The 17,238-nt window shown below is 46.3% G+C and overlaps 1 protein-coding gene across 11 annotated transcripts in view; it reads left to right on the top strand.

The window, feature by feature from the left end:
- MEGF11 (multiple EGF like domains 11) overlaps window positions 1-17,238 on the top strand; it is a 739,878-nt gene that overhangs the window by 602,635 nt on the left and 120,005 nt on the right. For all 11 annotated transcript variants that reach the window (XM_069766385.1, XM_069766388.1, XM_069766379.1 and 8 more), the window contains exon 11: window positions 9,572-9,692. In XM_069766385.1, coding sequence (XP_069622486.1) covers window positions 9,572-9,692 — 121 coding nt within the window. The remainder of the gene's footprint in view (window positions 1-9,571; window positions 9,693-17,238) is intronic.

Genomic DNA, 17,238 nt, shown 5'->3' with positions numbered 1-17,238 from the left:
GAACCACATTTAGACTCCGTCTGGTTAGCAGCTTGAATATATCTGCAGGGCCGAAGCTCCCACAAGGCACCAGAACAGACACAGACTTTAGCGGAAGGGAATTATTCTCACCAAGGGCAGTCTCTCCTACTGGCCCGAGGTTTTGGAGCTTTAGATCCCCTGGACAGAGGCTATCCAGGTGTCCCTCACAACAGCAGCGAGATAGTAAGCCCTTCTTACGACTGGTCTTAGACTGGTGCTTTGCCAGTCCACTCTTGACAGTCTTTTTGGGTTCTATTTGAGTAGCTGCTTTAACGGGTAGAGGAACTGGAGGATCACAGACGGTCATGGCTTGATGTGGAGGTTTCTTCATGGGTTTTGCCCGTCTGGAGCGCCTCTCGGATCTAGATGGGGAAGACTTCACAGGAGCAGCAGGACGAGACATGTCAAAGACTTTACGGAAGGCCACAAGACTCATGACGATAGGATCCCCTGCTTCCCAGAGGGGACAAATCCATAATAAAGCATCTCCTGCTAGGTAGGACATGATGTAGCCCACCTTAATCAGGTCAGAGGGAAAACAAGCTGCATTCTGCAGGATGTAGCGCAAGCACTGTTCCAGGAAGCTTTGGCATTCCTCTGGATTCCCATAGAACCTAGGTGGGTCTGCTGGGTTGTGCTCTTCCTCATAGGCCAGAAGTTGGTTGTAGAGAGCATTTGAAACTATGATTTGGCCCGAGGTCTCCTCAATTGGAACGACACAGGGCGGAACAAATTCTTCAGCTTGCTCATACTGGTAGAGAGAAAGTTCATCATGCTCTGAGAGCGGTAGGACATGGGATACAGCGGAGGCCATGGCCTGTGCAAACTGTCACGCTCACGCCCTGACTGGTGGGCGTGAGCTCGGGGGGTTTGTGGCCCCACTATGCCACAAACCAGACTACCCTGGAAGGGGCGTGACTATGACAGCTGCCTGGGTTTTCACTGGAGCCTCTGATGATGAGGTCAGGCTTGTGCAGCAGGCAGCTGCCAGGTGCTACTCCAGGGTGGTGTCTGGCTGTGGCTGCTGATCCCACTTGGGAGACAGGAACACCAGGATTGGTGCGGGCATTAGGCAGGACTGGCAGGAGAGCACGGCTGGAACTCAGACGAGTAGGCTGGCAGAGACACGGCAGAGAACACAGGACTGGCTAGGACAGCAGGAACACAGGACTGGAAGGCAGGGCAGGAACGGCAGGACTGGCAGGAACACAGGATTGGGAGGCACTGCAGAGAACACAGGACTGGAAGGCAGGGCAGGAATGGCAGGATTGGCAGGAACACAGGATTGGTTGATGAGGAATATGAAGGAACAGGTAGGGGCCTGTTCACACTGGAGGTGCAGGTACAGATATGTAGTTTGGAGGAACAGGTAGGGACCTGTTCACACTGGAGGTGCAGGAACAGATATGTAGTTTGGAGGAACAGGTAGGGACCTGTTCACACTGGAGGTGCAGGTACAGATCTATAGTTTGGAGGAACAGGTAGGGACCTGTTCACACTGGAGGTGCAGGAACAGATATGAAATATGAAGGAACAGGTAGGGACCTGTTCACACAGGAGAGGAGTGCAAGACTGCAGATAGGAGTGGAAAAGCAGCAAGAGATAGCGTAGCAACAACAGCTGAGCAGAGCCACAAAGAATGTGGAGAGAAGCTGCAGCAAGAGATACTGCAGAAGCTAAGCAGAGTGGAACCGCAAGAATTGCAGAGAGGAACTGCAGCAAGAGGTTTCTGCAGCAACGGGAGCGGAGCAGAGTAGAACAGAGCAGAACCGCAGGAGTGCGGAGCAGCGGTAAAGCTACCAAGATACAGAGCAGGCAGAGCCGCAAGAGTGCGGAGTGTAAGCAGACTGAGAACACAAGGAAAGACACAGCAGGGAAGGAAGCCACAGACAAGGAGACCGAGATAAGACTAAGTACAGACAAGGCAATGGAACAAGACACAGGGACAAAGACACAGGGACCAGGATATTCTGCCTCCTGGAGGGCGGACTACAAGATTAAGGCAATAGCACAGAGAAAAGCCTCCAGAGAGGGAGTAACTCAGAGCAGGACCTGGCAAACTCAGAAGCAAGAAACAAACTGAGCTAACACATTGCACAGGCCCAGACCACAGGGTGGAGCTGCACTATATACTGGAGGCCTCTTGATAATTGGTCAGGAACTGATTAGACAGATGCACCTGATTCCTATAAGAACCAGAGAGTTCAGGCACCGGCCCCCTATACACATAGCCATGAGGCATGCAGAGAGCAGAGACACAGAACATGGAGCTGGCATGAAACAGAAACATCATGACCTGGAGCAGTGGGTAAGATAGTGTGAGAGATGTGAGGCCATGACGTGATGCCAGCAGAGTTGTTACAGAAAGCAAAAGCCGAAAACATGTATGTTGCACACCGTCAAACGTGTGCAACCTTAAATAAGACACACTCAAGAAACCATAAACCGGTATATACTACGCTAGTATGTCCTTCCCATGAACACGTAGAACCCACAACAAGTGTGCTAAATTGCAAAAAACTTTATGTATACATCAACAGCACAATAGGTATACTGTATATGTGAATGAACACCAATAAAGACAAAGAGCAGTATATAGAGATCATTAAATAAAAAGGTGCAATAAAGACCAATAAGGTAGATATATATTTTTTAAAATAGAATTTTATTAGTATTATTGAATAAAAAAATTACTTATATAAAAGCTGAATCGGGTATTGGAGCACGTACCACATGTGTGTGTATCATATAATCCCTGAAAAATATATTTAATGAAAAAAAGTATTAAAAATACCCTCCCAGTGCAAAACTAAACAACAATAGAATAAATGGTCAATCAATAACCTACAAACCCTAGTCTTTTCTGCTGTCCCTTCCTAACTGGGGGGGTTGGCACCCTATTAGAAATATGTTTTTGGCGCCCCCACTCCACGATGGCTATCCCAAACTATAGCCCTGATAATTCTCTAGTATGCTATAGGTGGGAAAACAATAAGCCAATAAATGAGATGAAGGGATAGTACTTATAAATCACAAAAAAGTAGGTTATTATACCAATTGGCATCCTAATATACCAATAGCGTGTATTAGTCTATAGAAAATGATCTCATCCAGCTCCCATGGGACCTATATACAATCAATATATGTCATGGACCCTCTACAGCTGATTGAGATCTGCACGCCAAGACCAAGGGGCCTTCAGACTAGCTTTTCAGCATAATTTACACATCCATAGTCCACCATTTTAACTGCACAAAAAGATACACAAGTATACAGTTCGTGGATATTAAATGAAACAGATGAATAAAATGAACATAATTGGGGTTTAGCCCAAACTTAAAACACATATACTGCAACAAAAAGCTGTGCAATCAAAATGAAGCTACAAATACAAAGTGCAAAAAGTGCTATATGATCCAATAATGTACTGCAACAAGAAACTGTGCAATCACATGAAGCAGAACACAAAGTGCAAAAAGTGCTATATGGTCCCATATGGCAATATTAACAGCAAGTGTGCTAATGAATTAGATCATAAATGCGTGCGGTCCAGGTTCGATGGGCGTCACAGGTCTGGGTCCGGTGCCTCCCATCTTCATGCGATGACATCCTCTTCCTTGCTTCTGTCGCGGCTCATGCACAGGCGCAATTCTCTGCCCTGTTGAAGGCAGATCGAAGTGCTGCAGTGCACAGTTCCGGGAAAGCTCATAGAGGCCCAGCGCCTGCGCATTGCAGTACTTTGCTCTTCCCTCAACAGGGCAAATCAGTACGCCTGCACCGGAGCCGCGTCAGGAAGCAAGGAGGATAACGACATCGTATGAGGATGGGAGGCGCTGGACCCGGACCTGCGACGCCCATCAGACCCGGCCCGCAGCGGGACGGCCCCTGGGTGAGTATAATCTAACTTGTTGTTCTTATCTTTTAGGTTACATCGGGGCTTATCTACAGCATGTAGATAAGTCCCTAATGACGGTGGCCGCAGATTATATGCGAAAAATGAGGTGACAGATTCCCTTTAAAAAAACCTGGCATGGACTTTTATTTTTGGAGCAAACTGCAGGATGGCAGTGGGGCAGTTTGCTCCCTCCAGGCCGAGTCTTACAAGTGGCTCACCTGCAGCAAAGGGTTGGGTGTGTCAGTCTTGGTTTGCAAACTGCAGAGCAGGTCGCTCTGCAAGGCTCAGCCTGTGTGAAGTAACACAGAGCCAAGCGTAGCCAAAAATCCTGGCACCCCTCAGCGTAACACAGTGGTGCAGTTGCCCACGGCAAACGGTCTCAGATACGGACTGTCTTGATTCCTGGCTGCGATCCAGACGATACCATTTGTTTTCCGTTTGTGAGTGCGTTGGACATTAAAGAGACTTTGTTTTTGAACTTTCTGTGGTCACTGCCTGTCGGTCACACTGCACCAACCCCGCTGCAGTACAATATGCTATATGTCCTGTTTTCGACTTCCACCTTGTCATATTGCACCAAGAGCTGTTTCTTGGTTGAAATTGTAACTTGACAGCTTTGTATCTTTGATTTTCATCATCTGACAAAGTCAAACTCAAAAGACAAAAGAAGCAAATAAAACTTGTACTATTGCGCATGTTACAACCTTGGCAAGTAATTATAATGACCCAGGAGTTAACACTCTCATCTAAATGTCTCCATCGGGTCAGCAATCTGTTTTTACAGGGGGAAAAAAAATCAATATGATGTAGATTTAGTATTAGAACAGAATTGTGCGTTTCTGAAACACTCTCTGATCTGAGCTGAATCATTTATAACGTACGTTTCTGATATGTCCTCCAGGGGTTCAGCTTGTGCTGAAACACCAGAAAGCAAGAAATACTGGAAAGATTATTAATCTTTTTACAGCTGAGGAAATGTATGGGAGTTCTGGAGTTATTACATGATATCTGGGATCTCGTACAATGTCTAAGATAGCTTTCCTGCCACGACTGGCGCTCTGATACATGAAGCCACTACTATATATAGAATCAGTTCTCTGATTTGTGCTGTGAAGACGCTTTTGATTCAATGTGTGACTGTAACAAAAAAAATTCCAGAAGGAATAATTGGTAGCTAGTACTTGAAGCAACTAAATGGCTACTGTATAACAGTTTGCCAAGATTGTGTAGTCTGTCTGATTGTCTCTTCGCCCTTGCACCTCTGGAAGGTAGTTTTGTATGAACTTGCTGCTCTTCTTGCCCTTCCAGGTACATGGCACAGCCTGTACAGAATCCTTATGGATACTAAACTGCCCACTTCCTTGGCTTGATAATAATCTCCTTGGGAGTAATTAGCCTCAACCCTGAGAGCTCACACACCTCATTAGAGAGGAGATTAGAGTAGTGTAAGGAGAGAATCACAAGTCTGCATTACACTAGAGGGAGACTATCAACATAGCTCCGGATGAAAGGCGCAATAACTTTCCCATATGATTAATATAATGGACTAATGAAGAAACACATTTTAATAATGCACACATAAGCATTTGTATTTCAAGAATTTCTATACAGGCTGCGGTATGGAGAGCTAGAGAATATACAGTAGTCTTAGAGGACTCGTCGCCAGGTCAAAAGTGGCTAGTTTTTGTTCTCATTTTGTTCCCCCTGGTCCTGTGAGTATTCTATTTTTTGTTTCTTTTTTTTTAATTCGCCATATGTATCCATAAATATGGGCCTTTTTACTTACTGCAAATTTTATGGTCTTTATCATGGAATCATAACAATGCAGAACAGCTTGAAGACATGCCTCAAGGAATACTGTAAGCCACACCCACTTAGTAAAACCATAAACATTAGCACGACATGCCCCCAAGGAATACTGTGAGACACACCCACTAGGTAAAACCATAAACATTAGCATGACATGCCCCCAAGGAATACTGTGAGCCACACCCACTTGGTTAAACCATAAACATTAGTAAGACATGCCCCCAAGGAATACTGTGAGTCACACCCACTTGTAAAACCATAAACATTAGTAAGACATGTCCCCAAGGAATACTGTGAGCCACACCCACTTGTAAAACCATAAACATTAGTAAGACATGTCCCCGAGGAATACTGTGGGCCACACCCACTTAGAAAACCATAAACAGTAGCACAACATGCCCCCAAGGAATACTGTGAGCCTCACCCACTTGGTAAAACCATAAACATTAGCACAACATGCCCCCAAGGAATAATGTGAGCCACACCCACTTGGTAAAACCATAAATATTAGCACAACATGCCCCCAAGGAATAGTGTGAGCCACACCCACTTAGTAAAACCATAAACATTAGCACGAAATAAAAAGGAACCATATGTCAGATTTGTTAAAAAAAAACTTGAATACTCAACTGAGTGCCAGTGATAAAATAAGAGCATAATCGGGCCACTTTTGCCCTGTTGCAGGTCCACTTTAAGGTGCATTTACATCTGTCGACAGCTGCCATTAAAGAACCAAGCTGATTGGTGGGTATTTAATAGACTATTTATTTCGACCAATCATAATTCTATTCTCATAGAATGATAATTAATTTGATGGTTCTGTGCACACAAGATATCAGCGTTATTGGCACCACCTCTCCATGTGCTGCTGATAACAAGGATTTTAATGCCGCCATGAGTGGTCCAATCAGCTGACAAGTGAGTGTTTTACTCATTCGTTGGGTGTTTGCTGGCATGTTGCGACACGTCGATAATCGGCAAATGAGCATTTTAACGAATGCCTCACAATTGTTAAAATAGATAGATCCAATTTGTAGATTCAGGGAGATTTACTAAATTAAAGTACTCCAGAATTCTGCTCAAATTGAGCAAAAATTTTGCTGTAAGTACTATGTGTCACTTTATTAAGGGTAATAAGGCCACCTGCAGATGTTGAGTATTTGATCAGTTTTATACCTCAATATTTGCCAAAAGCAGGAGTGGGCAAAAAATTCTAAATTGGTGCCCGTGTTTCTATTATACTTTTCCTCTGACCATTCCACTCATGGTTTTGGCTTACAAATACTGAGATAACTTGCCAAATACTCAATGTGTGTGCGTGGCCTAAGAGCTTTAGACAGTTTGTGCAACTCTATGTGTTTGTTAAATATACCAAATGTATCAATGGTAGGCTCCAGATTTATAGCTTAAAAAGCATTTTTAAAGTAAGTCAACCAAGTTAGACTTGTGCAGTGCAGAGTTGCACCAAATTTCTCAGCCTACATAAGCCATTGTGATACATATTGTGCATTTTAAGACACTGTAGCCTAAAAGTTTACTTGTCTCAACTAAAGATGAGCGAAACCGAACTTAAAAGTTCGGTGCTAAACACCGAACACAGACTTCTCCTGGAAGTCCGTTGCAATGTTCGAAGGTCTGGGGATGAGAGAGAACTTTCCAACTCAAAAGTTCAGGTCCTATTGTTTTCAAAGGAGTTCTGGTTCAACTTCAGGTACAGTTCTGGTACGCGAACCGACCTTTAGAACAAAGTTTGGGACGGGTACCAGAACCTGAACTTTCCTGGGTCCACTCATCCTTAGTCTCAACTATTAAACCTCAATCAGATATCCTTAAAACATCGTCCTATTACACATCGTGATGCATGGACTGGCTGTAGCTTTTCTGACCCAAACTTGATAGCCTCAAAAGCATACATGAAGCTGTTGAGTTTGGATTGGTGAGACCTGCAGCCGGTCCATACATCACGGTCCGCACACGGAACATGTTTCACTGCCATCTGAATGAGACTTTACACATAATATCCCTCTGTTTCTAAATGTATTCTTGTTTCTTGGTATCCCTTGGTGTAAATGGTCTTCAGTCTGTGTCATCACTAGCTGCTCAATTATTGAAAGCTGTCAGTAGGATCTCTGTGAAGTATATAGTGCAGTCATTGGTCACTTTTTTTACAATTCCAGTAAATTCTGAAGGTGGATTAAAATTACTTTCTTAGCATACGAACAGTAGATAAAAGTACCAGTATGGGTCGGAATGCTCACTTAGGCATGCCACTAGAGCTCTATATTAATATTTACATTATCTGCTATAGTTCTGTGCAGAACAGTTGTTTTCATTCTGCCATGATTTTATGTTAGTGGGATTACAACTGTAATGGATCACAGTTTCCATGATTTATCTCAGACAATGCCTATAGTTACTGCTACCTCCATGCCCCACTACGAAAAGATGTACAGCAGAGCTGTTATTACTCTAACAGCCTTATCTTCCACCTTGTTCCCAGCCAATGAAAAATATTCAGGCTATTCAAAGGGAAGCTCAATATATTGCTTCTTTGAACCACTGAATTTCCATACACCCATGAAAAACAGACTTTAAAGTAAAAAATATTAATGTTTTTAACCTATGCACTCTTCACTATACCAATAAATCCAGTGTGACCAGATCATCCCAACAAAGAAAATACAATAGACCATGACCCTCAGCAGATCAATAACCCTTTATTCATTAGAAAATTTCAATATGATGTATGAGTTTATGACTTGTACAATGTTGCTGAACCTGTTGGTGTTATATAGGTGATACTTGTGTTCTGTGATGTTATATTTATGCATAGGTGGACATATTAATATATACATGTATTTGCAGTCATACTTGGACAATAACCAAAGGTATTTCCTAAATGACAAACACTTGACTGTAAAACATTGCTTGGTCCCTGAAGCTCGTAGTTTCTATAGTTCATATAACCAGGAGTTGAAAAATTCAGTGGCGGTAGAAGTCATTGGATTTTCAGAGTAGATATTTGGGACAATCTGAAGAAAGAGCTGGAATTGTGCTCAAGGGGACATCCTCCTCTAAGGCCAGAAGCTCTGATCCAGCGTATTCTTTGGGTCTTTGTGAATTCGCTGACCGGAGGATATTTGTGTCTCTTCAGCATCTTCCTCCGTTAGGTCACACTCCTAATCTGGTTCAAAATGTTAATTATTGCGTCTGCCGGAATAATTGGGGACAGTTTCTCAGCTTTTGATTGTCATCTAGTAAAGAAGTACAGTGTTCTCCATGTTCGAAGACAGTCGTTCCCCAATTAGAACCCAAACTGTGCATTGAAAAATGACCTATAAATTTATTTCCCAAAGGGTAAACTAGTCAAATAAGTAAAGTTACCATGCCACAAGACTACATTCATGATGGCTGAGAGAAATGGCAATGTGCCAGTAGGAGGAAAAGAAGGATTTGCTGAAAATACAAGGGTATTACAATATTTAAGTATGGGAGTTAATTCAGTCGGATGCCTAAGTCTGCAGTAATTCCTACAAGACTCCTTCTCCATTACTGATGACTGCACTGTGTGATTAATGGCCTTGAACTTTAAACCGAGGTCTGAAATGTATCTTCTTTTATTCTACTCACATTTAATGATCTCCAGGAGACAACTGTTTTGTGGCATTTTTGCTAAAACACATTATTGTACAGAGAAGAGCATGGACCTACTATACATTACATGACAAATTACTGCCACCACATAAGGATCCTTTCGCTCATCCTGTATGAATTGCAGTGCCGTGTGCTTCTAATATAGATTCTTGACCACTCACCCTAATTACACTTCTTGTGTTGTCATTTCAGGGACAGGACTGTTCTTTGCTGTGTTCTGCTGGAACATTTGGAACTGACTGCTTGTCAATGTGTAACTGCAAGAATGGTGCTGCCTGCTCCCCAGTGGACGGGTCTTGTATGTGCAGAGAAGGTAATGCCGTCCGACACAGTTTCTTCAGTGTTTGCACATTTATTACAATGGCTTCATACATATGCCAAGAATCCTACTCTAATGTTTTTTTTTATAAAATGTATTCATGGATATAATAACCAAATATTTCATCAGATGTTAAAAATATAAAAAAAGGTGTAGTTTGTGTAGTTATCCCAGCATTCTCCAAAACTACAACATGCCCTTACAATAAATTTTTTTTAAAGTATAGTGTATTAACCCGTTCCCTACAAACTTAGGAAATAGGATAACCCTCTCACTAGAGATGATGAAATGTTTTGAAATTTCAATTCTCCTGGCTTGTCAAATTTTATATACAGTACAGACCAAAAGTTTGGACACACCTCATTTAAAGATTTTTCTGTATCTTCATGACTATGAAAATTGTAAATTCACACTGAAGGTATCAAAACTATGAATAAACACATGTGGAATTATATACTTAACAAAAAAGTATGAAACAACTGAAAATATGTCTTATATTCTAGGTACTTCAAAATAGCCACCTTTTGCTTTGATGACTGCTTTGCACACTCTTGGCATTCTCTTGATGAGCTTCAAGAGGTAGTCACGGGAAATGGTCTTCCAACAAACTTGAAGGAGTTCCCATAGATTCTTAGCACTTGTTGGCCCTTTTGCCTTCACTCTGCGGTCCAGCTGTTAGGGTTAGCGGAACGCACCAAATATATAATTTATTAAATGGAATTGGTGCGTTCGCAACCCGGGATCCACCGTGCAGGAAAGCACCTGCTGCTAAATAATGGCGGCTCTATATGGCGGTATATACCAGCTCTGTTAGCTTCACAGAGTAACCGCGAGAGGAAAGCTCTGTGCCCTGTTAGACTTTCACAGAGGCACAGGCCAACTACCCAGATGTGAGCAGTGAGTGGTCATGCATGCATACAAAACTCCTCGCCGGATATGCCAGCATTCTAGGGGCTTATTTCAGCCGGGTCCCTGAACACACTTAAACACAATCTCCTCGCCGGAGGTGCCAGCATTCTAGGGACTTATTTCAGCCGGGTCCCTGAACACATTCAAACACATGACCACATTGGCGCAAAGCATAAAGCATAAGATGATACTAGCGCATGGCCGTTCGGTCATGCGCATTTTATATAGTTGCAGCACAGGAAGCTGCTACTGAAGTTTTTGCCCTTTCAGGACCTTCCAGAAGGACCAATGGAGAGTGCTGCAGTACCTGAGCATGTTTTGCCCTTTCAGGACCTTCCAGAAGGACCAATGGAATGTACTGCAGCACCTGAGCATGTGACCGAACATGTGGCCCTCGACCTCCAATGGGAGACCCTGCCCTGGGCATGCTCAGTGTGAGTAAACAAGGACTTAGTCCCAGAGAGGCTCGCTCACCGCAGATCAGTGCAGGGTACCATAGGAAAGCCAGAAAAGGCAGTAGTGACCCTATGCACCGAATCAGCCCCAGCGAGACGCTGGGAGCGACGTCACCGCTGAGCAGAGCCCACTGCGGCCGATACCGAATGGGAGACCGCAGCAGACATGGATCGAGATTCACCCTGTGCAGCAGAGGAAACTCGACTCCTAACATTACCCCCCCCTCCTAGGGCCCCCCCTCCTTGAGCCTCACTACGCTCAAAAGCTGCGATAAGCAGCGGAGCCCGAATGTGCTCCACAGGCTCCCAGGTTCTATCCTCTGGGCTGTGACCCTTCCAGTCCACCAGATAAAATTTCTTGCCACGTACCACCTTGCACCCCACAATAGCATTCACCTCAAACTCATCCGTGGATGAACCCGATGTCCCAGCAGATGACTCGGAAAACCGGGACAAATGAACGGGCTTTAAGAGAGAAACGTGGAAAGTATCGGTGATACCAAGGCGTGGAGGAATAGCCAAACGGTAGACCACAGGGTTGACCTGTTCCAGAACCTTAAACGGGCCAATGTAGCGAGGAGCAAACTTAGTGGACTCAAATCGCAGCCTGATGTTACGGGCGGAGAGCCACACTAAGTCGCCAGGAGCAAAGACCGGAGCGGGGCGCCGGTGTGTATCAGCCGAAACCCTCATTCTCTCCTTGGAGGCCCGGATGGCATCCTGTGTGCGGTCCCAGATGTCACGTGCCTCCACCGCCCAGTCTGCCACCCTAGAATCGGTGGATGACACGGGCATGGGCACAGGGACACACGGATGCTGGCCGTAATTAAGGAGAAAAGGAGTTTGACCAGTGGAATCGGCTACGGCGTTGTTCAGGGCAAATTCCGCCCAAGGTAGCAAAGATGCCCAGTCATCCTGCCTAGCAGAGACGAAATGTCGCAAATATGTCACCAGAGTCTGGTTGGTTCTCTCCACCAACCCATTCGTCTCGGGATGGTATGCAGAGGAGAGGTTTAACTCTATGCTGAGTAAACGGCAGAGCTCTCTCCAAAACCGAGATGCGAACTGGGGACCCCGATCGCTGACAGTCTTATCAGGCATACCATGCAAACGGAAAACGTGTTTAATGAACAACACCGCCAAGGCCCGTGCTGAGGGTAACCGAGGAAGCGGCACCAAATGCACCATCTTGGAGAAATGGTCGGTGACAACCCAAATAATGGAGCAGCCACGCGACTTGGGTAGACCCACCACAAAGTCCATCCCGACCATCTCCCAGGGCCTGTCTGCCACCGGTAGAGGGTAAAGCAACCCAGCAGGCCGTTGCCGAGGAGACCGATTCTGGGCGCAAGAAACGCATGCCTGAATATAGTCCTTGACATCTCGGGCCATATGCGGCCACCAGTATGTTCTCGCCAGAAGCTCAGATGTCCTCTTGGTCCCAAAATGCTCACCCACTCTGGAGGAGTGAGCCCAAGAGAGAACCTCCGGTCGCAAGTTAGCTGGTACGAAAGTCTTGCCCGGGGGCACAGACTCTAGCGAAACCGGAGCTACAGTTCTCAGGCTCTCAGAAGGGACAATAAGCCGAGGCTCCTCCTCCTCCTCCTCCGATGACACCACGGAGCGGGAGAGAGTGTCAGCACGAACGTTCTTCTCCCCGGAGAGGAAATGGAGAGTAAAATGGAACCGGGAGAAGAACAGGGACCATCTAGCCTGGCGAGAATTCAGCCGCTGGGCCGTTTGCAGATACACCAAGTTCTTGTGGTCAGTGAAGACTTGGAAGGGAAAGCGAGCTCCCTCCAAGAGATGTCTCCACTCCGAAAAAGCCAACTTCATGGCCAGCAACTCCCTGTCCCCGATGGAATAATTCCTCTCCGCTGGTGTGAAGGTCTTGGAGAAGAAGAAGCAAGGATGCTTCCGACCTTGAGCATCCTTTTGGAAAAGGACTGCTCCAGCACCAATGGATGAGGCATCCACCTCCAAGATAAATGGCTTATCAACATCGGGGCGATGTAGGATGGGAGCGCTAGCGAAGTGTGACTTGATCGAGAGAAAGGCTTTGGAGACCTCCTCTGACCACAACTTGGGATTTGCTCCCTTCTTGGTGAGGGCAACCAAGGGAGCTACCAAAGTTGAGAAGTGTGGAATGAACTGGCGATAATAATTAATGAACCCCATAAAGCGCTGCACCGCTTTAAAAGAATGGGGTTCCTGCCAGTCCATTACAGCCTGTAGCTTGGCAGGATCCATAGCCAAACCCTGGGCAGAGATGATGTAACCAAGGAAAGGCAAGGACTCCTGCTCAAACACACACTTCTCCAACTTGGCGTAGAGGGAGTTTGCCCGTAAGAGGTCGAAGACTTTGCAAACATCTCTCCGATGGGAGTCAATATCTGGAGAGAAGATGAGAATATCATCCAGATAGACTACGACCGAGGTGGTGAGCATATCCCGGAAGATGTCGTTCACAAAGTCTTGGAAAACGGCTGGGGCATTACAGAGCCCGAAGGGCATCACCAGATATTCATAGTGCCCATCCCTGGTGTTAAAAGCCGTCTTCCATTCATCCCCCTCACGGATGCGAATCAGGTTGTAAGCACCCCGCAGATCTAACTTTGTAAATACCCTCGCTCCCCGTAGCCTATCAAACAGCTCAGATATGAGGGGTAGTGGGTACTTGTTCTTAACGGTGATGGCGTTAAGACCCCTGTAGTCTATGCATGGACGTAAGTCTCCAGTCTTCTTCTGTACGAAGAAGAACCCTGCCCCTGCCGGTGACACTGACTTCCTAATGAATCCTCTTGCCAGATTCTCCTGGATGTACTGGGACATTGCCTCCGTCTCTGGGAGAGATAACGGATAGACTCGACCCCGGGGAGGCTCAGCACCAGGCAAGAGGTCAATAGGACAGTCATAAGGGCGGTGAGGCGGAAGGGTCTCCGCAGCTCTTTTGGAGAACACGTCTGCATAGGGCCAATAGTGCTTGGGGAGAGAGGAAAGATCTGCGGGTACCTGTGTAGTAGCAACCTGAACGCACTCCCTCAGACATCTACCCTCGCAAGATTTACTCCAACCCAAAATTCTCCCAGAGGACCACTCAATATGAGGAGAATGGTAGCGAAGCCATGGTATCCCCAACAGGACCTCATCAATTCCCTTAGGAATGACTAATAGGGAGATTATCTCCTGATGTGATGGAGACACAGATAGCGTGAAAGGAATGGTTTGGTGGGTAATCTGTGAAGGTAGTGTTGACCCATTTACCACTCGAACGGTTACCGGCTTGGCGAGCATCACCAAGGGTATTGCGTGACGCTGGGCAAAAGCGGAAGACATAAAGTTACCCTCTGCCCCAGAATCCACGCATAGCTCGACCATAAGAGTGGATGGGCCTATGGTAATTGTCCCCTTGAAGGACAACTTTGAGGCAAACATCGCCGTGTCTAGTGTACCTCCTCCAACTGCCACTAGACGCTGACGTTTCCCCGACCGCTGAGGACCCTTGGAGGCAAGGTGTCCTGACTGCTGGCAAACATGACGGACCTTATGTGCACGGGCAGACTGAGACTTGGATCCCGCTCGTGTCACCTCTAAGGCCTCATGTGACTCGGATGCCTGGACTGGAGATTCCAAAGGTTTGGCGAAGGTGGGAGCCAGCCGAAACCTCTGCCTACACTGGGCTCGCTCCAACCTCCGCTCGTTAAAACGGAGGTCAATACGAGTAGATACGGCTATGAGCTCCTCCAGTGTGGCGGGAATCTCCCTTGTGGCCAAAGCGTCCTTCACATGGTCAGCCAGCCCCCTCCAAAATACGGGAATGAGGGTTTTATCTGGCCATTCCAACTCAGACGCTAATGTCCGGAAGTGAACAGCAAAATGGCTGACCATGGTTGAACCCTGAGTCAAAGCCAGCAGTTGGAGCGCTGTATCATGGGTGACTTGAGGTCCTAAAAAGACCTGTTTCAGAGTGTCCAGAAACCTAGGAACACTCCGCACCACATGATCATTGCGCTCCCACAGCGGCGTAGCCCACTCCAACGCTCTGTCCGACAGGAGAGAGATTATGAATCCCACCTTTGCCCGCTCAGTAGGGAAACGTGCAGCCAGAAGCTCGAGGTGTATACCACATTGGTTCACGAAACCCCTACAGGACTTACTGTCCCCAGAGTATCTCTCAGGCAAAGGAAGGTGGAATTGGTGCATTCGCAACCCGGGATCCACCGTGCAGGAAAGCACCTGCTGCTAAATAATGGCGGCTCTATATGGCGGTATATACCAGCTCTGTTAGCTTCACAGAGTAACCGCGAGAGGAAAGCTCTGTGCCCTGTTAGACTTTCACAGAGGCACAGGCCAACTACCCAGATGTGAGCAGTGAGTGGTCATGCATGCATACAAGACTCCTCGCCGGAGATGCCAGCATTCTAGGGGCTTATTTCAGCCGGGTCCCTGAACACACTTAAACACAATCTCCTCGCCGGAGGTGCCAGCATTCTAGGGGCTTATTTCAGCCGGGTCCCTGAACACATTCAAACACATGACCACATTGGTGCAAAGCATAAGATGATACTAGCGCATGGCCGTGCGGTCATGCGCAGTTTATATAGTTGCAGCACAAGAAGCTGCTACTGAAGTTTTTGCCCTTTCAGGACCTTCCAGAAGGACCAATGGAAAGTGCTGCAGTACCTGAGCATGTTTTGCCCTTTCAGGACCTTCCAGAAGGACCAATGGAATGTACTGCAGCACCTGAGCATGTGACCGAACATGTGGCCCTCGACCTCCAATGGGAGACCCTGCCCTGGGCATGCTCAGTGTGAGTAAACAAGGACTTAGTCCCAGAGAGGCTCGCTCGCCGCAGATCAGTGCAGGGTACCATAGGAAAGCCAGAAAAGGCAGTAGTGACCCTATGCACCGAATCAGCCCCAGCGAGACGCTGGGAGCGACGTCTCCGCTGAGCAGAGCCCACTGCGGCCGATACCGAATGGGAGACCGCAGCAGACACGGATCGAGATTCCCCCTGTGCAGCAGAGGAAACTCGACTCCTAACACCAGCTCACCCCAAACCATCTCGATTGGGTTCAGGTCTGGTGACTGTGGAGGCCAGGTCATCTGGCATAGCACCCCATCACTCTCCTTCTTGGTCTAATAGCCCTTACACAGCCTGAAGGTGTGTTTGGGGTCATTGTCCTGTTGAAAAATAAATGATGGTCCAACTAAACGCAAGATGGATGGAATAGCATGCCGCTGCAAGATGCTGTGGTAACCATGCTGATTCAGTATGCCTTCAATTTTGAATAAATCCCCAAGAGCATCACCAGCAAAGCACCCCCACACCATCACACCTCCTCCTCCATGCTTCACGGTGGGAACCAGGCATGTAGAGTCCATCTGTTCACCTTTTCTGCGTCACACAAAGACATGGTGGTTGGAACCAAAGATCTAAAATTTGGACTCATCAGACCAAAGCACAGATTTCCACTGGTCTAATGTCCATTCCTTGTGTTCTTTAACCCAAACAAGTCTCTTCTGCTTGTTGCCTGTCCTTAGCAGTGGTTTCTTGCAGCTATTTTAACATGAAGGCCTGCTGCACAAAGTCTCCTCTTAACAGTTGTTGTAGAGATGTGTCTGCTGCTAGAACTCTGTGTGGCATTGACCTGGTCTCTAATCTGAGCTGCTGCGATTTCTTAGGCTGGTGACTCAGATAAACTTATCGTCAGAAGCAGAGGTGACTCTTGGTCTTCCTTTCCTAGGGCGGTCCTCATGTGAGCCAGTTTCTTTGTAGCGCTTGATGGTTTTTGCAACTGCACTTGGGGACACTTTCAAAGTTTTCCCAATTTTTCTTACTGACTTTCTTTTCTTAAAGTAATGATGGCCACTCGTTTTTCTTTACTTAGCTGCTCTTTTCTTGCCATAATACAAATTCTAACAGTCTATTCAGTAGGACTATCAGCTGTGTATCCACAAGACTTCTGTTCAACACAACTGATGGTCCCAACTCCATTTATAAGGCAAGATAAACCTGACAGGGCACACCTGTGAAGTGAAAACCATTTCCGGTGACTACCTCTTGAAGCTCATCAAGAGAATGCCAAGAGTGTGCAAAGCAGTCATCAAAGCAAAAGGTGGCTACTTTGAAGTACCTAGATATAAGGCATATTTTCAGTTGTTTCACACTTTTT

This window comes from Ranitomeya imitator, chromosome 4 (genome assembly GCF_032444005.1).
Source record: "Ranitomeya imitator isolate aRanImi1 chromosome 4, aRanImi1.pri, whole genome shotgun sequence".
Classification (NCBI taxonomy): domain Eukaryota; kingdom Metazoa; phylum Chordata; class Amphibia; order Anura; family Dendrobatidae; genus Ranitomeya; species Ranitomeya imitator.
This window is presented reverse-complemented; position numbering and strand designations above follow the sequence as displayed.